General features: G+C 41.7%; 1 protein-coding gene across 1 annotated transcript in view; it reads right to left on the minus strand.

The window, feature by feature from the left end:
• The window catches only part of CDK15 (cyclin dependent kinase 15), a 196,450-nt gene that overhangs the window by 138,469 nt on the left and 35,330 nt on the right, over positions 1-22,651 (minus strand). Inside the window, exons 3-4 of the mRNA XM_030209325.1 lie at positions 16,248-16,397; positions 15,981-16,078 (exon numbers count right to left, since the gene is read on the minus strand). Coding sequence (XP_030065185.1) covers positions 15,981-16,078; positions 16,248-16,397 — 248 coding nt within the window. The remainder of the gene's footprint in view (positions 1-15,980; positions 16,079-16,247; positions 16,398-22,651) is intronic.

Raw genomic sequence — 22,651 nt, forward strand, 5'->3', positions numbered from 1 at the left:
TTGAAACAGGTCTAGACCAAAATGTCTAGCCCCAGACATTTTTGCTTTGTTCCATAATGGCAGAAAAAGTCCAAGTTTTGAAATCGCCCAAATCCCACCACCAACATGCCCATGGCATACCCCCTTGAGATCTGGATGCACTGCAGATGAACTGCATAGAAAAACATCTTTAAAATGGGTTTCAAAAATAGCAATGTGGACATTATGGACAAAAAAAAACATCCATCTGCCACTTCACTGCAGCTCCTTGTGACTCTGGGCAAGTCACTTAACCCTCCATTGCCCCTGGTACAAAATAAGTGTAAACCGCTTTGAATGTAGTTGCAAAAACCTCAGAAAGGCGGTATATCAAGTCCCATTTCCCTTTCCTGGACCTTTCTGTTTCAAAAATGAGCCCCATAATCACTTACTTAAGTAGTATGGCATATATATCACAAAATTGACACTGTGTGAAAACGATTGAGTTGTCATTGTGATATAGTTTGAAATAAATAACAAATTTACATTTTACCTAGTCCTATATTTTGTATCTTTTATACCTAATTGTCTGCCTTTCTATATTTACTGTCTTAGGCCATGTTATGTTATGACCAACGGTCCTATGATGAACAATACAAGTGACCAATAATCATATGACCATAAACCATGACTGTTAGCATGCCTATGACGAATAACATGAGTGAATTATATGACTAATGACCATACCCCTTTATGACCAAATGGCTTAGGACGAATTTGTCCACCAACTTTTATGACCAAATGTCTTATAACTAAAACCCCTAAAACTGTGCTTAATAATATAAGCTGATTTTACCAGGCTCCTTTAATCTAATCCTAAATCATAGTTCAGCATCCTGTGCGGATCTTTGGTTCACCTCCAGTCTTAATGCATTCCAATAATTGTATTCCTGTGTTCCTCATTAACATACTTTTTTCCCCATGGTCAAATTTCTTCCACAAAAGAAGTAAAAAAAAGAGTAATCTTATTAATGGGTCTTCCAATATAAACTCCAATACTTGTGAATTATTCATAGAAAAGATATTTATTATTGATTCACCACTGAGATTCAGACTCAACATGGAACCATGTTTCAGCATCACCACATGCCTCAGGAGTCTGCCAGTGTATGGTCTCAATCTTTTATACGGAAAAACAAACTGAGGAGACCTCAAGGAGGATATTCAAGGAGTCTTTAATTGTGACAAGCATAAAAACAACCCGACACAGCCGTGCTTCAGCGCAAAGGCCTACGTCAGGGGTCAGAATATCTTATATGCTCTTGGTAATAGGACTGTGTAAAGACAAGGTTCTCGCTGTGGAACTGTTGTATAATCTTCACAATGAAACCACGCTGTGTATGACCGCCGATCACCGGCTCCTTGAGCTCTCCTCACTTTGTTTTTCCGTGCTCACATTTACGTGAGGGACTTTTCCTCCTTCTTTGTTTTGTCTCAAGTACCCATTGATAATCCTATTCTTCTTTACTACTTTTGAGTTTTCCGTAGTGGTTTCCCTGTTTCTCCACTCCGGAGGCGTTTTTTCTTCAAATTCATGCACATGTTTCTTCCATCTCCTCACCATCACAAAAACTTTATAAACATATTCTTGCTACATAATGAATACAGCTATAGTTGTATTACTCAGAAAGGAACAAACAAACTAGATATGTGCCTAGGGCCCAAATGTTTAGAAGGGGCCTCTCAGTTTTGCTACTTCACTGATTCCTAAAGCAGATTTTTGCTTTAGTAAGTCATAGGGTTACCACATTTGTGGAGACAAAAAAAGAGGACACAAAAAATAAAATGCCACCTCGTCCCAGCCCACCCCCTGCTCCGCCCCAGCTGTACTGTTACCTTGATACCCCAAGAAAGTCAGATACTCTAAACATTGAAAATATTGGTAAAAGTAACAGAAATGCATTTTCTTCCACAAAATTAGAAAAGATGTACATTTCTAAAAAAGCAAACATCCACGAACAGCATGACCTCCTTTCCTTTCCCTCTCCTCCATGTACAGCATGTCCCCCTATCCTCTCCCTTCCCTCCCATCCACAAGCGGCTTCCCCCCTTCTCTCCCTCCCATCCACAAGCAGCTTGCCCCTTTCGTCTCCTCCCAGGCCTACCGTGCAGCCCTGGTGGTCTAGTGGCCTCTTCCACAGAATCTCACAAGGCAGCCACGTTCAAGAAGTGGTGGTAGCGGGGAGGTCAGTGTCAGTGGGCAGGAAACAGTGAGTTATTTCCTTCCCCAGAGACTACTAGAACACCAGGGTGCGCTACGGGGGGGGGGGGGGGGAGGCAAGCCTGCCCGCCCACCAACCCGCCAACTAGCCAGCCAGTACAGAAACCCGAACAAACGGGCTGGCTCGAAAAAAATTCTAGACCCCTGACAGTTTCCTGAAAAGGAGGACATGTCCAAGGAAATCCGGACATATGGTAGCCTTAGTAAGTCAGCTACAGGCAGAAAGAAGGTTGAAGGAGGAGGGCGAGGAAACCTAGCCACCACTGCCCTCAGAGGTCAGTCTATTTTTCCAACCCCCTGTGCAGGAGGAACTGAGGAGCAGCATTTTTTACCTGCTGCTTCCTCCTTTGCCAGTTTTTCTCTGCAGACAGAACCATGTGGGCTCTGTTAGTATGGGTTTTAAAATATATTTATGTTATGATAGGGGCCCAAATTGGTTAATCCTATCCTGAAAGGAGACTTGTTGCAGTAGCACATTCAGTTACTCTATATCCTCCAAGGAAAAGATCATCTATTTCAACACTGCATTAAACTGGTGAAATCTAAGAGTTTCATTTAACAAATGTGAAGCTGTTAAGCAGGACAAGGTCAACAGCTATTGGGCTGCCCACCAAATAAATATAACTTGCCATGGAATGCTGAAACAAAGGCTGCATGGGAGAAACTGAATAATAATGACCGTCTAACGAAGTATTTGTGGCCACCCCAGTTCCAAATCACAGAGGGACCCTTTTACTAAGGCACAGCAAAAAATAGCCTGCGCTGGTGTAGAAGCATGTATTGGACGCACCCAGGTCCATTTTTTAGCGTGCCTGCAAAAAAGGCCCTTTTTTTAAACTGAAAATGGATGTGCAGCAAAATTAAAATCATCGCGCGTTCATTTTGGGCCTGAGACCTTACCGCCACCCATTGACTTAGCGGTAAGGTCTCAAGTGTTAAACGGGCGGTAATAATCTGCACGTTTACACTGCAGATTACTGCCCAGTTAGCGCCACGCAGTAGAAAATAGAAATGATTTTCTGCCATGCATTTTGGACACGCATCAAAATTAGAATTACTACCCGGGGCACCGGGCGCATTGTACACATGTGGGCACCTATGCATCTACAGTGGGGGAAATAAGTATTTGATCCCTTGCTGATTTTGTAAGTTTGCCCACTGACAAAGACATGAGCAGCCCATAATTGAAGGGTAGGTTATTGGTAACAGTGAGAGATAGCACATCACAAATTAAATCCGGAAAATCACATTGTGGAAAGTATATGAATTTATTTGCATTCTGCAGAGGGAAATAAGTATTTGATCCCCCACCAACCAGTAAGAGATCTGGCCCCTACAGACCAGGTAGATGCTCCAAATCAACTCGTTACCTGCATGACAGACAGCTGTCGGCAATGGTCACCTGTATGAAAGACACCTGTCCACAGACTCAGTGAATCAGTCAGACTCTAACCTCTACAAAATGGCCAAGAGCAAGGAGCTGTCTAAGGATGTCAGGGACAAGATCATACACCTGCACAAGGCTGGAATGGGCTACAAAACCATCAGTAAGACGCTGGGCGAGAAGGAGACAACTGTTGGTGCCATAGTAAGAAAATGGAAGAAGTACAAAATGACTGTCAATCGACAAAGATCTGGGGCTCCACGCAAAATCTCACCTCGTGGGGTATCCTTGATCATGAGGAAGGTTAGAAATCAGCCTACAACTACAAGGGGGGAACTTGTCAATGATCTCAAGGCAGCTGGGACCACTGTCACCACGAAAACCATTGGTAACACATTACGACATAACGGATTGCAATCCTGCAGTGCCCGCAAGGTCCCCCTGCTCCGGAAGGCACATGTGACGGCCCGTCTGAAGTTTGCCAGTGAACACCTGGATGATGCCGAGAGTGATTGGGAGAAGGTGCTGTGGTCAGATGAGACAAAAATTGAGCTCTTTGGCATGAACTCAACTCGCCGTGTTTGGAGGAAGAGAAATGCTGCCTATGACCCAAAGAACACCGTCCCCACTGTCAAGCATGGAGGTGGAAATGTTATGTTTTGGGGGTGTTTCTCTGCTAAGGGCACAGGACTACTTCACCGCATCAATGGGAGAATGGATGGGGCCATGTACCGTACAATTCTGAGTGCCAACCTCCTTCCCTCCGCCAGGGCCTTAAAAATGGGTCGTGGCTGGGTCTTCCAGCACGACAATGACCCAAAACATACAGCCAAGGCAACAAAGGAGTGGCTCAGGAAGAAGCACATTAGGGTCATGGAGTGGCCTAGCCAGTCACCAGACCTTAATCCCATTGAAAACTTATGGAGGGAGCTGAAGCTGCGAGTTGCCAAGCGACAGCCCAGAACTCTTAATGATTTAGAGATGATCTGCAAAGAGGAGTGGACCAAAATTCCTCCTGACATGTGTGCAAACCTCATCATCAACTACAGAAGACGTCTGACCGCTGTGCTTGCCAACAAGGGTTTTGCCACCAAGTATTAGGTCTTGTTTGCCAGAGGGATTAAATACTTATTTCCCTCTGCAGAATGCAAATAAATTCATATACTTTCCACAATGTGATTTTCCGGATTTAATTTGTGATGTGCTATCTCTCACTGTTACCAATAACCTACCCTTCAATTATGGGCTGCTCATGTCTTTGTCAGTGGGCAAACTTACAAAATCAGCAAGGGATCAAATACTTATTTCCCCCACTGTAAGTAAAAGGGCCCCAGAATGCATTAGCAGTCTCATTGCCTTACGTATGAGCCTCGTGCATTTTCAGTCACGCATAATATCTCAAAAATAGTTGATCTCCTCTAGAAAAAAAATGGTGAAACCGCACAGAGCTTTCAGAGGTTGTAACAGCATCATTTAAGAATCATAAACCCCAAGCACCTGTCTTACACTTTGACTTCCACATTGCTTTATTTGCATACTCTATAAAACATGTATTCATCCCAGCTCCATAGGAGTACATGAAGAAAATCCTAGTACTTACAAATGTGTAAAAAAATGCTTATGACAGTCAGAAACTAAACTACTAATGCCTTAATAAGCTTAAGTGCCAAGAACCTTCTGGCAAGCAGAGCTAGATTCATTTGAATGCTAAAAACTCTTTATATTTATTAAATGTTGTAATTTGACCACAATGTTAAATCTTTTGGGATGGCTCCATTATGGAATATGACTTAATAACTTAATGTGAGACTACTGCTAGTGGCCTTCACCAATGGCCACACCTCTGCTCTGCACCTGTTAAGTCCACTCAGCACCATAGGCAGCTAGCGCTGATTTTTGCTGTGCTAGCTTTTTAATGGCTGTTCTAATGTCTAATGCATGGTAAAACCCAAACTAGCAGCATAACACTACTTAGTAAAATACCCCCTTAATGACAGTATCCCATCAGAAATCCACAGGGCTTGATTGGTGCCAATTCTACATTACAATTCTCCAAATGCTACTGGTTTGTCCCTGTGCCTTTAAATGAGTGGATTCAAAAGGATACTGTTGTGCTTGGGAAGACGGAAGAGGAAGTGTCCCTTTCATTGTGTTCACCTTAGCTAAGGGGTATGTTTATTAAGGTGCGTTAGCGTTTTTAACGAGCCTGTAAATTTAAGGTGCGTTAAACGCTAACGCACTTATACATTTCTATGGGCATGTTAGCGTTTAACGCACGTAAACCATTTATGCACATTAAAAACGCTAACGTGCCCATAGCACCACTTAGTAAACCTAGCCCTAAATGTCTTATCTGCCTAATTAGAAATTTGGGCCTGTTCTTCATTTGACCCCTCTGAAATTTAAGCTTAAAAGGATACATTGAAGCCTAGAATACGTTTCATGAGGAGCTAAAAAGAAAGCATTCAGTTCTCTTTGTATAATAAAACTATCAAGCCAAATAGCATCATATTCAAATACAGCCCTTCTCTCAATCTTCAGCCACAGAACCTGAAATTCATTGGGTACTGAACCAAGTTAAAATTTCCTCTTTATATGAATGGCTTTTTCACACACATTCAGCAAGTACAGGGAAAGGAGACTGAAAAATTTCAGTTTGCTTCACATTGGCTGTATAGATCATACAACAATTACCTTTCAAGGTATATTTTATGAAACAAGTGTCTTCCTTTGTTATGCCCCAGTTTAGTTTTCACCACAAAAGGAAGCGATGTATGTGTATTTACTAGGCATATGAGTAACAGATGGCTAATAGAATAACACCTCCATACCCCTTCAATTTTTGGAAGACTAATCTTTCTGCCCTTTTAATTTAATTTTTAGTTTTAATTTTGCTGAATTTTGATGTGTTTCAGAGAGACAGTGTATCAAATACAACAAATAAATAAAGGCTCTGCATGTATAAATGCTGGCACTTTACACATGTGCGTGATAGATTTTACAAAACTGCACATCCAAGAGGTCCAGTTAAGGAACTAACCTCCAAAACTCAGATTTTTTATTTTTTTTATTTTTGAGGTGGATTGAAATGCTAGAGAGATAAGTAAAATTTCCCTCTCAGTTACTCCCAGGTCCAAGCGAGCTGTTATGTAACACTTATGCAAGATTTGGAGCAGGTGTAAATGCCAACGGGCACATTTTTTAAGTAGGTACATATTGCTATTGCAAAACAGGAAATATACATTTTTTTCAGTTCTGCCCAAACCACACCCTTCAAATCTGTGTGTGCTGCAGGAAGTCACATGTATGTAGCACCTTTTTAAAAATTGCTATAGACATACATAGGACTATTTACATGTGCAAACCAATTATTAATAAGTGCAAATGCCATGCAGTCCTACAATCACCTCCCTCTTGATTAGCTTTTGAGATCTGAATGGTCCCATCCTCAGTTTGGAACAGAACAAAAACAACTACTCTTAAACATTAAAAAGCAAGACTCAAATCTGCAAATCTCTGCAAACAACCTCCATATTTTTCTGGTCTCTCATCCTTATACACCATCCTGAAATATCCCAACCCTATACTATACAGAATTTTCTCTGTGAGAAATTTTAGAACCAAATATAAACTGGATCTTCCCTGGATACAAAAAAAAAATCCACACACTCCCGCTTAGTCCCAGTGACCACTGAGGAGTGGATGCCCAAGTTAAGATCCTTTTAGGGGCTATCACTGCTTTCCTCCCCACCTCTCCCCTGAGATGCAGACAAAACCCCCAGCAAAATAATTGCCAAAGCTGACTGTTCAACAAAAATAGTCAAAACTCACTCATCAACTGCGAGAAAGGGATGCACCTGGGCAACAAGTCCTCTTCACACAGTAGCCAGCCCAGTCCTCTAAAGTCTCCAGCAGGGATGCCCCTTGGCTGAAAGTCCCTTCCTGCACTTTAGTATTATTCTATCCTCTCCCCAGCAGAATGACAAATGGTTACTTTCTTCCTGACTCACTAGATGTTCTGCTTCCAGTCTCCTTGTCTGTGGTCTCCTGGTTTTCTAAGAACTCTTTATTCCTTGTTCAAGCCTGCCAGCCTAGAGTGACTGCCATCTGTAAACTGCAGTCTAGTAGGGTACAATAGATGCAGCAGACCCGCCCCCCCCCCCCCCCCCCCCCCCAGTCTTCAGGTTAGTCAGCCGCTTCTTGCTCTATTCCTTCTCATTGTCTTGGACTCCCATGAAGAAAGAACAAATTCTTACTCTCCAGAATCAGCTTGCTGTAGAGGTAAAAATTCTTAGCAAACACTTTTTCAGGTACACCACAAGCGTCAAAAGAACATCTTAAAAAAAAAAAATAGAAAAAGGATCTGAATGAAAAAAGTAGGAAGCAGCAAAAGAATTGGCAAGTTAGGTGCATTGATAAAGAAGGCTAAAAGAGAATTTGAAAAGCAGCTTGCTGTAGAGGTAGAAATTCATAGCAAACACTTTTTCAGGTACACTACAAGCAGAGAGCCTGTACGGTAGACAGTTGAACCGTTAGATCATCAAGGAGTTAAAGAGCACTAAAGGGAGGAAAAGGCCATTGCAGAGACTAAATTGTTAGCAATCTATAACCTGTCAATAGAATTGTCCATGGTACCCAAAGATTGGAAGGTGGCCAATATAATGCCAATTTAAAAAAAAGGTTCCAGGGGTGATCCAGGAAACTACTGACCAGTAAGCCAGTAATGGGCAAAATTACTGAACATATGGACAAACATGGTTTAATGGTACAGAGTCAAAATGGATTCAGCAAGGAAAGCCTTGATTCACCAATCTGCTATATTTTTATACTTTTACACATTTTATACATTATATTGCTTTGTAACCCTCTGATCACCCATTCATCTCTCCCTGTTTCTTACCCTCCCTCACCTCTTCCTGTCCCTACAAGACTGTCATTGGAATACTTTATTTTTCATTTATATATTCTGATACTTGCTATTATTTGCTCATTTCTGATCTGAAGAAGGTGGCATTGCCTTCAAAAGTTAATCAAAAATGTATTGTTAGTCCAATAAAAAGGTATGAGGAAAGGCTAAAGCAGCTAGGGCTCTTCAGCTTGCTGAGGGGAGATATAATACATGTGTATAAAATAATGATTGGAGTGGAACAGGTAGACGTAAATCACTTGTTTACTCTTTACAAAAATACTAGGACTAGGGGGCACGCAATGAAGCTACATAATAGTAAATTTAAAACAAATCGGAGAAAATATTTCTTCACTCAACGTGTAAACTCTGGAATTCACTGCCAGAGAATGTGGTAGAAGAAGTTAGCTTAGCAGAGTTTTAAAAAGGTTTGGATACCTTCCTAAAAGAAAAATCCATAAGCCATTATTAAGATGGATTTGGGAAAAATCCACTGCTTATTTCTAGGATAAGCAGCATAAAAATGTATTGTACTGTTCTGGGACCTTTCCAGGTACTTGTAACCTGGATTGGCCATTGTTGGAAACAGGACGCTGGGCTTGCTGGACTTTCGATCTGTCCCAGTATGGCAACGCTTATGTTCTTATGTTATGTTCTTATTATCTAAAAAGTGGACTATCATGGCTACCACACCACTTTATCTTACATTTTTTTGAAGGCACAAATAAACATGTGGATAAAAGTGAGCCAACTGATGTAGTGTATCTAGATTTTAAGAAAGATTTAGACAAAGTCCCTCATGAGAGACTCCTGAGAAAAAGTTTAAAAGCCATGGGATAGGAGGCAATGTTCTGTTAACTGGGAACTGGTTAAAAGATAGAGAAAGAGTAGGGTTAAATAGCCAGTTCTCTCAGAGGAGGAAAGTGAATAGTGAAGTGCCTCAAGGATCAGTACTCAGCTCAGTGCTTTTTAACAAATGTATAAATATTCTGGAAATGGGCACAAGTGAGGTGATCAGATTTGCAGATGACACAAAACTATTCAAAACTGGTAAATTGCATAAGAACTGCATGAAATTGCAGGAGCACCTTAGGAAGTTGAAAGACTGGGCTTCGAAATGGCAGATAAAATTTAATGTAGACAAATGCAAAGAGATGCATATTGGGAAGAACAACCCAAATTACAGCTACATGATGCTAGATTCCATATTAACAGTCACCATCAAAGAAAAGTGCTTAACAATACAATTAAATCTTCTGCTCAGTGTGTGGCAGTGGCCAAAAAACCAAACAGAATGTTAGAAATTATTAGGAAAGGAATAGAGAATAAAACAGAGAATATCATAATGCCTCTATATCACTCCATGGTGACACCACATCTTGAGTACTGTATGCAATTCTGGTCACTGCATCTCAAAAAAATGTAATTGAACTGGGAAAGGTACAAAGGACAACTAAAATGATTAAGGGGATGGAACAACTTTCATTTTAGGAAAAGATAAAGAGGTTAGGTCTCCAACATTGAGAAGAGATTGTTTAGGGGACATATGATAGAGGTCTATAAAATCCTGAATGGAGTGAGAGAGGTAAATTTGACTCGATTGTTTACTCTATCAAAAAGTAGAAACACTAGGGGACACTCCAGGAAGTTGCACAGTAGCACATTTTTAAAACAGGAAAAAATATTTGTTCACTCAACCTATAGATAAGCTCTGGAACTCATTGTCGGAACAAGTGGTAAAAGCAGTTAATGTAGCTGGGTTTAAAGAAGGTCTAGAGAAATCCCTTGAGGAAAAGTCCATAAACCGTTATCAAGTTAGACCCGGGGAAAGCCATTGCTTATCCCTGAGGTTATGTAACATAGAAACCTGCTACTTTTTAAGGACTCTGCCACATACTTATGTCCTGGACTGGCCACCATTGGAAAAAAAATACTGGATTAGATGGAGTCTTGGTCTGACCCAGTAAGGCAAATCTTATGTTCTGCGAGCTGACTTTTCAGGCCCTCTATACTTCCTTCCAAACTTCCTATGACTAGCAGGGAGGCCCTTTCCCATTACATCATCATATACTGGGGGGTTTCTCAAAAGCATGGACTCCAGAATGTTTCTCCATGTAAAAAAAAAAAAAAAAGGGACACAGAATGGCATTCTCCTAAATAAAGAAACAAATTAACTCAGTCTTCTACTTCCTAGAGACATCCTCTATCCATCTCACTCAATATATCATATTCAGAAATAATAAATTGATCCTATCAGGTAAATGAAACCAAAATCAAAGTACATCTCATCTGGTCACAATTGGGAACCAAATTGTCTACTCAATCTCTCTCTCGCTCTCTCTAAGGGGCCCTTTTACTAAGCCACGTAAACCTCTGCGCACGCCCAATGTGTGCCAAAAGGGAATTACTGCCCAGCTACTGCGTGGCTCTTGCGGTAATTTCATTTTTGGCGTGCATCCAATACGCGCATCCAAAAAATTATTTTTATTTTCAGATGCACGTATCGGACACGCGCCAAGTAGCATTTGACATGTGTAGGTCATTACCGCCCGGTTACCACATGAGTCTTTACTGCTAGGTCAATGGCTGGCGGTAAGGTCGCAGACCCAAAATGGACGCATGCCAATTTTGATTTTGCTGCACATCCTTTTTCGGCAAAAATTTTAAAAAGGCTTTTTTTACAGGCGCGCTGAAAAATGGATCGGCGTGCGCCCAAAACCCGCACCTACACTTCCGCAAGCCATTTTTCAGCACACCTTAGTAAATGGACCCCTAAATCAGTACATAAAATCATAAATAATAGATAATTAGTAATAAAAACAGAAAGCATAGCTCTAATCTGAAACATGAATAGAAAGTCAAATAAAAACATTTAGAAAAATACATGTATATGTAAAAAATAAATCATTTGAAAACAAACCAACTTAAAAGCCAGCACTGTTTTATCATAATGGTTGTGATCAATGTGCACAAGGTGAATAATATATTCAATTAAGGCAATGTGATCAGATGTCTAATGAGCAGCTATATGTTTGTAAAGAACGCCAAAAGATTTTAAATACTAGAAATCATGGAAAGAGTGCATTGTACCTCCAAAGGTGAATGATGAGTGTTGTTGCACCAATACAATAAGAAAACTGACAATGGCACATACCTAGAGAGGGAGCGAGCTAAATGTGCTTCCCTCTAGAGCTAGAAAAACATTGGCATCTCTGAAACCATGTTAGAAAAGACACCTGTCAGCATCAGCATTAGTTTGAAAGCAGTGGTAAAAATCACTGAACATGGTTGCAGAGCAAGACAAACAATTGACATGTTAAAAAAGAATTAAAATCACCAGTCAATATTAATTAAAAAGCTGCAGTAAAAACAGTACAAAGCAATGAGCTTACAGCCACCAGTTGTGCATCAGGAGTCTCTATAGTGAGCAACCAAGCTTGAAGTTTGTCAGCTTATATGTGCTTCTTAAGGGTCAAAGGTTATTTCTGACAAAAGAAGTATTATCAAAATGATCTTAACTACAGAAAAAATAGTGTGTAACTCCTCCTAAAAGGGAGGGGAGTACTCCACATGTATTTTTAAGGACTAAATATGTTTAAAAATGAGAATTAGATTTTAAAGTGACCATTTCAAGAAAAATGTTTAAAACATGAAATATATTTCTTTATTTATTTTAAAATTTTATATTCCGCACTATCCTACAATTCTAGGTGGATCACAATATCACATACATAATAAAAACATTGCTAAAAATCTTTCAAAATTTAATATAGTATGCATATTCCCACAGATTATATTTAAGACACCAACATTTTAGTGCTGCAATTTGCACACAGATCAAAAATCTATACACAAATTAATTAGCTTATGAGCCAATTAATTACAATTAATTGATGCCAATTATTGCAGTTAATTGGCAATAATTGAAATTTGCATGCACATCTCCCCGTGCCCTATTCTATAACTCCTTGCCCCCAAATCCTCTAGCAATCAACTCAAAAGGGGGCTTGACCAGGGGAGTGGTAGGCACAAGCGGGGTTATAGAATAGCACCATTTCTGTGCCACAATGCCCGAAGTTGGGTTCTGATATTTCAGATAGTGTAAATACTGGCCCCCAAATTTTGGCACACAAAGCACTATATTATAAACAGCACTCAACCCCGAGCACCGTTGATAGAATAGTGCTCTGTACCAATTTTTTTCCAGCACCGAAATCTCGGTGCCATTTATAGAATCCCCCCACCCCCCCACCTTGTGTACATTGATCACAACCATTATAATAAACACAGTGATGGCTTTTAGGTTGGTTTGTTTTCAAATTATTATTTTAAAAGAGTATGAATGTTCTTCTAAATGTGGCCATGTCAGGAAATGTATTTATTTTTGTGCAATAAAGCCTTTTACGCAGTATTATCAATTTTTTTTGTTTTGTTACATTCGTACCCCGCGCTTTCCCACTCATGGCAGACTCAATGTGGCTTACATGGGGCAATGGAGAGTTAAGTGACTTGCCCAGAGTCACAAGGAGCTGCCTGTGCCTGAAGTGGGAATCGAACTCAGTTCCTCAGTTCCCCAGGACCAAAGTCCACCACCCTAACTACTAGGCTACTCCTCAGTCTTTTCTACTCCTGGTTCCAATTCTTTTCCAATCAGCAACATTTCTATGTGATTTATTTGTTACAGTTATAGAGACATAGAAACATAATGGCAGATAAGAGCCAAATGGCCCATCCAGTCTGCCCATCCACAGCAACCCTATCTCCTCCTTTCCCTAAGAGATCCCACTTTTCTGTCCGACGTTTTCTTAAATTCAGACACAGTTCTCATCTCCACCACCTCCACTGGGAGGCGATTCCACACATCCACCAACCTTTCTGTGAAGAAGTATTTCCTTAGATTACTCCTGAGTCTATAACCTCTTAATTTCATCCTATGCCCTCTTAGTCTAGAGTTTTCCTTCATTTGAAAGAGGCTCACCTCCAGTGCATTAATGCCAGAGGTATTTAAATGTCTCTATTATATTCCCTCTTTCCCGCCTTTCTTCCAAAGTATACATATTGAGAGCCTTAAATCTGGAGCCTCTTAGATTAAATTAAGGCCCTATTTACAAACCCATGGTAAAATAGCATGTTTGTGCACAGTTTTACAGCAGGAAAATTTACTGTGGCATTTACTAACCTGCTGAACTGATATACGGCAAGTTAGTGAATCCCACAATAATTTTTTTTTTTTGCATTGCTGCAGCCAGAAACAGCACTCATTACCGGTCACAGCAACACGTGATAGCAGGGTCCAGCTCTGGCCAACTGCCTTTTAAAGACTCTGGTGATCTGCTACAAATAGCCCCCTACCCCAGTCTCCAACATCTACCAGGGTATCCCTGGTGTCTAGAACAGTGCTGATGCAAAAAACAGTCACACAATCAAAACTGTATTCAAGGAAAGATTTCTGCTGTCGGTGTGACTGTTTAATGCATCAGCTTTTAAAAGTACCATGAGTTTTTATTTAATTGAAACAATTTCCAACAGATTGAGACCACTAATGCAGCTTGTGGCCATGTCAGATTCTTCCTTTTTTAAGGGTGGTCCCATGTCAATAAACTACCTCTCTCTCTTTTGGACTCTTGTGGTCTGTTGATACTTTCCTGTGTCCTTGGTTGGTCCTGTAGTACTTGCCTCCTTTTTTTCCTATGTGTTTTTATTGTGGTGATCCTGAAAACTTGACTGGCAAAATGTACCTCCAGGAAAGGGTTGAAAAGCACTGGTCCAGAGAGTGGTAGGAATAATCCTAGTTCAATCCTGCCCCAGCACCTCCATTTTCAAAAATGCTGCTGTCAGACCCTTAACAATAGTATCATGGTATTATCACTAGGGCTGTACCAAATATTTGTACTCAATTCGAACAGGCCCGAATACATTATTCATATTCGGCCAAATAGTGATTTAAATTTGAATACAAATAATCTGGGGCTTTACTGTGCTAAATCCTACTGAAATAATTATTTGCTCTCTGATTTCACAATGCTTCTTTTATTATTTGATATGTTAAAGCTCAAGGCCTATTATTCATATTTGGCCAAATAATATTTTCATTATTTGTATTCTTCAGAATAGTAAAATATGCTATTTGGTACAGCTCTAATCATCACTAGGAGTCTGTCTTCCAAATGAAGGAATGCTCCCTAAAAGCATGTTTCAAAAAAAAGCAGATAAAAATATTCAGAGGCCTCATCTGGACTGCAGCCTTATCTCAGGACGACTGAATAGGCTGATTCAGCCCAATTTTACCCCACTGAATGCGTGGAGTTTTAGTTCTTGTTTGCTTATTGAGTTCCCTAGGAAAAACAGACCCTTAAATCCATGCAGACAATGAGATGAAGCAAAACTAGTACTAGAGCAACCTGTTCATATCACCTAGGGCAGGCTTGTCCAAGTTCAGAACTCAAGGGCTGCATGCAGACCAGGTTTCCAGGATATCCCTAATGAATATGCATGAGAAAGATCTGCATACAATGGATGTATAGGCATGCAAATCTATCTCATGCATATTCATTAGGGGCATCCTGAAATCCTGGCCTGTTTGCAGCCTTCAAGGACTGACCTTGGACTAGCCTGACCAAGGGTAAGATGACGACCCTAGGCCTGCATTTCCTGAGGAAGTTCACTGTAAGGAGATTATTACTATTTGCTTTGCTGCCTTGTTGCAATGAGTTGTGCATTTTTGTCTTTTATGGTAGCTTTGGATGAATATAAGGGTTACAGAGAGGGTTTCTAGTCGTCCATATACAGGATTTGCTTGACCCAGCGTATGAGTAAATGAGTATGTCTTAGATCAGAGTGGGCAGCCTTAATCCCTGAGAGCCGTAACCCCATCAGATTTTCAGGATTTTCCCAATAAATATGCATGAGATCTATTTGCATACAATGGATGCAATGCATGCAAATAGATCTCATGCTTACTAATTGGGGAAATCCTGAAAACCTGACTGGGTTGCGGACTTCAAGGACTGAGGTTGCCCACCCCTGTCTTAAATGTAAGAAGGTCATCTCCCAGAGGCCTTTGCAAGGGATAATAGGTTCGTCTAAACAGACTGTAGGACATTTTTTCTGTTCTGTGTATTCTCTTTCCAGCCTTCTCTCAGTTTAGATTCCACCTAACATAACACATTGTCTAGTTAAGAGAAAGATATCAGCCAGCCTCTTCCAAGATTTTACTAGGGGACTGAATAACCCCAAGAGTACCCGTAGACTGTGCAAAGAGTGACAAATTTCCAGTCTATTGGATTCTGGGTCTTTTTAGGCAATGGGGTAGTCTTATCTTGGTTCATCTTACACATCAAAGTCTATATCCTACCACAGCATTCTTTTAAACAGAGTAAAGTGAGCACTTTGAGATAATTTCCTTGACTATTTTTGCTGCTTCTCTTGAGTTAGGAGTTTGGATCACTCACCTGCTAATACCCTTGTAAATGGTTGCGTAAGAACCTTCACCCAGTTTCTCCAGATTCAGGTAGGACGAGGCTGTCCCAAATGGTAGGCCCTTCTTTTGCTGTGTCAGGGAAAAGGCATTTATTTACAAAACAACCAAAATCCAGCACCAAAAGCCCAGGAAATAGAACATAGATGTATGTTTACACACCCTGCTGAGTAATTCTCCACTGCTTGCACTAACTGAATTCTTGGTCAATCAGATTATATATTACATTACATAAACTTACCCACTGTAATCCCTGAGTAAACTCTTTCCCCTGTAAAGGATCACTGTTGCTTCGTGTTCTCTGAGCCCGGATTCTTCGTACCTGGAGCGTGTGATACCACTGGGGTTGCAGAGAGTTCATGGGCCATGGTGCTGCATCCAGGTCAGTCAGCTGGAAAGCAAAATTTAAAACAAAGTAAAAAAAATATCAATTACTTGATTTCACTTACCACATGGCCATGTGGGGGGAAGCAGAACACCACCCATTGAGGTGGCATTAAGGGCTCCCACACTAACCCAGCACAGTGCTGCCTGATTACTGCCGGGTTAGTGCAGCTAGTTTCCATTGTGTGGCAAATGGCGCACACCAGGGTTGGAACTACCACCGGCACACACGTTCGGCCAGCGATAGTTCCAGATTAGCGTGTGGTAAGCCCACATTGGGCTTACCACTGCTCTGTAAAAGGGCTACTTAGATTGTAAGCCCTCTGGGGACAAGAAAATATCTGCTGTGCCTGAATGTAACTCACTAGGAGTGGAAAAGCAGCCAAATGGTTAGTGCAGCAACCTAGAAATTGAGTTTAATTCCCACTGAAGCTCCTAGTGACTCTGGGCAAGTCATTTAATCCTCCATTGCCCCAGGTACAATATAAGTACCTGTATATAATATGTAAAACCACTTTGATTGTAACCACAGAAAGGCGGTATATCAAATCCCATCCCCTTTCCCCTATAAGCTAAAAAAAAAAGACATGAGCTAAATTTAAAATCCCTTCCTCTTCCCTTAGTATCTATAAGATAGATATTCAGCACTATTTAGCAGGATAGGAGAGGCTTCTACCTCTTTAAATAGCACTAACTGGGGACATAATATTCAGCAGCCTTTAACCAGATTGTGCTGCTAAATATTAGTTAGTGCCGAGGTAGCATCGGGGTGGACTCATAAGTTATTCAGGCTCCACCAATATTCAGTACTTGTGCCCAGATTACTAACCAGATAAGTAGGACTGTATAAAAAGCAGTATCAATTATGCCGAGTAAGTTATCCGGGTACCAGCATTTAATATTGGCCAGATTCAGGTAACTTCCAGGAGTTAAACCACAAGGGTAGAGGAAGCCAACCACAATCTTCAAGGTTATCAATAAAACATGTAACTAGCTTCCAAATGCTAAAACCTCTTTTCTTAAGTCAGGGCAGGATACTAGAACAGCAGTATACTATCCCAACCTGAGAAAGGAGACTTTGGCTTCCGAAAGCTAGAAAACTATTCAAAAATGTATTTAGTCCAATAAAAAGGTATTATCTTACTTTCCATTTTGTCTTTTTATTAATTATCCTTTAAAGTGGACTACACAGCTACCATATTACTTTATCCTAAATAAAAAATAATATTCTTTTTCTACTTTTGTTGTCTGGCCACTTAATTTTTCTAACTGCGTTGACCCCAATCTGATTACTGCTTTCTATCTTCTTTTCATTCTCTTTCCAAAGGTCTCCTGTCCATTTGTCATTTTTTGTCTCCATCTGTTTTCTTTACCTCCTCTACTACATCCAGCTCTAACACTGATCTGTTCCTTTCAGCTTTCTTCCATGTTTTAATCCTGTCTATTCAGATTTTATTCATTCATATTATCCAGTATCTCCCTTGTTACTGCATCTACCTACAGCTTTACATCTCTTTCTCTCACCCTGGCCCTCCCATTCTCCTTCCTTTTATTCCCCACTATTTCACTAATGCTTTGCTCTCTCCCCACACACCCCTACCCTGTGCCATCCAACTTCTCTCTACCGCTACCATCCAGCATCTCCTCTCTCTATCACCTGCCATATAGCAACTCCTCTTTTTTTCCTCCCCCCACCATTCAGCATCACCTCTGTGTGAGTCTCTTTCCCTTCTTCCAACCAGCATCTCATCTGGATTTTTTTCTTTCTTTCCTGCCACCCTGCTTCTCCTCTCTTGTCTCTCCATCCACTTCACCATCCAGCATTGCCCCTGTTTGCCTGTCTCTGCCCCTAGCATGCAGCACTTTTTCCCTTTCTCTTCCCCCTCCCCCAGCACCACTCAGCACCATCAATGTCTCTCTCCCCTCTTTGCAAATTGCCCCTATTTCTCTCTCATCTCCATCTAGCATTTTCTCATCTCTCTCTCTTCCCCATGCAGTACTACCTGTCTTTCTCTCTTCCCCCTCCGCCCATGTAATATTGCCTCTTTCTCTCTCTCTACTTCCCATTGCCTGTGTGTCTGTTTATCCCCATGCCATCCAGCATGTCTTTCCACCCCTCATCCAGCATTGCCTAGCTTGTCTGTCTCTCTCCCCTCCACTCACAATTCAGCATTGACCCTGCCACTCTCTCTCTTTTCCATCCATTACCCCTCTCTCTCTTTCCCTCACCAATCATGCTCTTGTCTTTCTCCCTACCCCCCCCCCAAACTACTCCAGTCTCTCTTCCTGTGCCTTCTCCCCCCTAAGCCACTCACCAGCAGTTTTTGTTGCCTCCCATTGCTACCATCTCTGCCACACCATAGTAGTAGTTACATAGCAAAGTCACGCGGGGAGGGGATGCAAGAAAAACTGCTGAATGCCAGCAGGCTGCTCAGGGGGGAGAGAGAGGGGGACAATACCGGCAAGGCAGCAGGGAGGAAAGTTGTAGATTGAGCTGGGGAGGATTAGCCTCCACAAGCCTTTTATACCGGGCACTTTTGCTCCCGGCCAAATAAAAAACAACAGAAAAGTCCCCCATTACCCTGTCACAGTTTATTCCAGCTGATCCCTAGAAAACCAAGCTTCTACCTGTTAACTCAGCAACTACATTGACATTTCCATGACATTTCAACCTGGTCACCATTACAATGCTGCCATGGGGGACACTCATATGCTGCATTCATAAGATCATATACTATTTCAGGCCAAAGCCTGAAGATCTGTGGGAGCAGGGGGCCCTCTGCACCCTTCCCACTTCCATTGGATAAACATCCTCCATCCATCAAAGCTGCCCGCAGGCGAGATACCAATGAAAGAAAGGCAGCACTACCTCCTATCATTGGTGGTCCAATGAGGGCATTGGGGACAGGAGCGAGGGCTACTCGTTCTTGCTCCTATGGCTGATGCGACCTGCAGGAACAACTCAGGGTACTGGACCACCAATGATAGGAGGGGTTTTGGTAATGTCATGAGCTGGGGGAAGGAGAGTGCCCAGGAGGAGAAGAACTGCTTCACAGGGTGGAAGGGAGATTGGGAGGAGAAGAACATTTTTTTAAAGTTATACAGGTTAGAGGGAGGTTTTGGTAATGTCACTAGGGGAAGAGGGGAGGGTGCCTGGAAGGAAAAGGGCTGCTTCGGAGAGGAGGTGAAGGGGCTTAGAGGGAGAAGAGAATTTTCAAAATAATTTATGCGAGTCCCAGTCAATATTCAGTATCAGGACCCACATAGCTACACCAGCCATGTAAGGACAACTTTTAAGCTGTCCTATCCTAACTTGGCTGGGTTACCTATGCAGGTCCTGGCATTGAATATTGTCAGCATCTGCATAACTGCCGGCTCCTCCCCAATTCCACCCCTTGATCCACCCCTGACCTACCCACTCTTTGTAGGGCCAATCAAAGTTGATATTGAGTAACACTGCCCAGTTAAGTGCTGCTGAATATCAATGGTTGGGCAGTCCCAGGCAATTTTAGCGGGCAGAAGTCTCTCTTGCCTGCTTAAGTCACTTTGAGTATCGGCCGGATCCTCTTGCAGAATCCTGGGGCTCTGCACATGTGTTTAGCTTAATACATCTGAATGCAGTCTCTCAGCACAAAATATTTGCACAGGCAGATCTGACCCAATACTGGCAACAGAATTTTAGACTCAGTGTGGCTGAGAGAAAGTCACAGGCATCAAGATCTGATCTGTACTTCCTTCTGCTGGAAGTTCCAGGCTTTGCCTTAAGCCCAATGCTGCCATTTTACTGTTCCACAAAGTCAAATGTGGGCTCTACTTTTCTTACACACACACACTGAGGTCTATTTATCAACCCACATTGCACAACAACACACATTATTAGCGAATAGCCCCTATCACAAGTAATGGGAGCCAATATAAGTAATGCATGTTAAAACACAGAAGACAATCCTTTAGGCCACTGTCACTGAATGACCCTTAAGGCCTTGTATTGATATATGAATATTTTAGTGGGCATTTGGTATACATAATAAAACCCATCTCTCCTCTGGACAATTGGTTATTTGCCTTCCTTCTCTGAAGAGAAAGGAAAACAGTCCAAACATGGATCAGCTGAATTTTACCGTTAGCTCATTCCGCTAATACCAGAGACATAGTTTATAGTGGGTTGCACTTGCAACTAAGATACTAGATCAAAATAAATCTAGGATGTAACAGAATTGATCCATAATAACCGCAGATATTAATATTATGGTCTTCAATAACCTTACAAAAGAACTACATCTTCGCTAAGGTAACTGCGGCATATTACTTTCTTATCACATATTTATAAAATAACAATGTCTTTAAACCCTGCTTAAAGCTATCATAACTAGGCAAATACCTTAGTTTAAATGGGAGGGAAACAATTTCTTTGAGGTAATCCCGCAAGGGCTAGGGAAAGAAAATGAAAATGAACTTTGATGATTATAGTGTTGCCCTCATATTGAATAGCATAAAAGAGAAATCATATATTAAGGAATCAGGCCACATAGAATCTTGACTAATAAACACCCTAATTTAAATAGCACCCTAGCCTGTATAAGAAAGTTCCAACCTGGATATGCTGCTCTCTTCCAAGAAAGCATCTCACCATTTGAGTGTTTTTTTGTGATTGTCAGAGTTTTGATATAGCATGGAACTACAGCTACAGCTATCACATCACATACCTCCAACACAGACTCTCCTTCTATAGGCTGGATCTGCTGACTGCACTCTAGGCCTCCCCTCTCCGAGTGGCAGCAGCTATGCCATGGCTTGTAAGCACTAACACACAGAGCTTCACCCATGTTCACTGCAGCTTATGAAACATCTTTGTGGAATGCTTCAGCTTGTGTCTGGCTCAGTCCTTCTTCAACAAAGATCAGTATTACTGGAGTATTCATATGACTCACATGAGGCCCCTACAAGCTGTCTCATGACTTCAGCATTACCAGATCTCTCCTGCCCCACACATATATGCAACAAATATCTTCTGAAAAGCCTAGCTGCCTTTATGATTATCAGTGTAAGAATCAATTCAAGTCTCATTAAATTTAGGCTGAAAGATGGGAACGACATTAACCAATGTCGCATCTTCTGCTCCATGTTGGCCACTCTTTTACGTTCATGTTTTTCTTTTCTCAGCCCTACAATATCATTTCATCCTGTTCCCCTTCAAAAAATGATTTCTGCTGCTACTATATGTATGCATTAGGCTGTTGGCAGCATGCATTTTACTTAACAAACCAAAGAGTGGAAGTTAGGCTTGTTGTGTTACAGCCTCAGTCAGCAGCCCACTTCTACCACCACTTCCAGTTGACCTTGGAAAGTCACTTAAACCAACTTGCTCAAACTTCATTGTGCTCTATTTTTAGGAAGTAACCTTGTTATCAAATAACTTATGAAAGTTGACAAAAGCTTGTTATCCAAGGCTGGGCCTATCAGAGGGGATGCCAGCAGGGTATTTGACCGAGGTCTCACACTGAAAGGAGGTTCCGTTGGCCTGTGTCAGTGGCTTCCAGTGAACATGTTTTCAAAGTACTAAAAGATTCTTGGTCTTTCTAATTTGCATTGACCCTGCCCTCTCTGATTCTCTGGAAGGCCCTGTTCCAGGGCCTCTGCTTGCATCATCTGTATAAACTTATGGGCCACAGTTTCAGACCCTGGTTTATCCTTCATCAGAACTAATAAAGTAATAACCAGTGGTGTGCTGGAGCCGGCTCTGTCCGGCTCGCTAGAGCCGCTTGTTAAATTTTGACAGCTCTTGCGAGCCAGTTGTTGTTGGGGGCGAGCCAGCTCCATTAGGGGAGGTAAGCATGGCAGGAGGGCGCCATCACAGGCCATGCTTACCTCCCCTGCCGCTCCGAGGCATGTCTAACGATGTCCTTCGCCCCCACCCTCCCCTCCTGCTCCCATCTGACTTTTTAAATTACCTCAGTCGAAACCGCTATTTAAAGCCCTGCTGCATGCAGGCCGTCTCTCCAGGATTCCCCTGCTTGCTTCGGTGATGTTTGCGCCCTTAGTCTCGCCTTCTGACGTCATTCTGACATCATTTCCTTTTTCCGCGAAGGCGGGACTAAGGGCACGAACATCACTGAAGCAAGCAGGGGAAGCCTGGAGAGACGGCCTGCATGCAGCAGGGCTTTAAATAGTGGTTTCGACGGAGGTAATTAAAAAGACAGATGGGAGCGGAACGGGAGGGTGGGGGCGAAGGACATCATTCGCTGGACACGTTTGGGAGTG

The sequence above is a fragment of the Microcaecilia unicolor genome, chromosome 7 (assembly GCF_901765095.1).
Source record: "Microcaecilia unicolor chromosome 7, aMicUni1.1, whole genome shotgun sequence".
Taxonomy (NCBI): domain Eukaryota; kingdom Metazoa; phylum Chordata; class Amphibia; order Gymnophiona; family Siphonopidae; genus Microcaecilia; species Microcaecilia unicolor.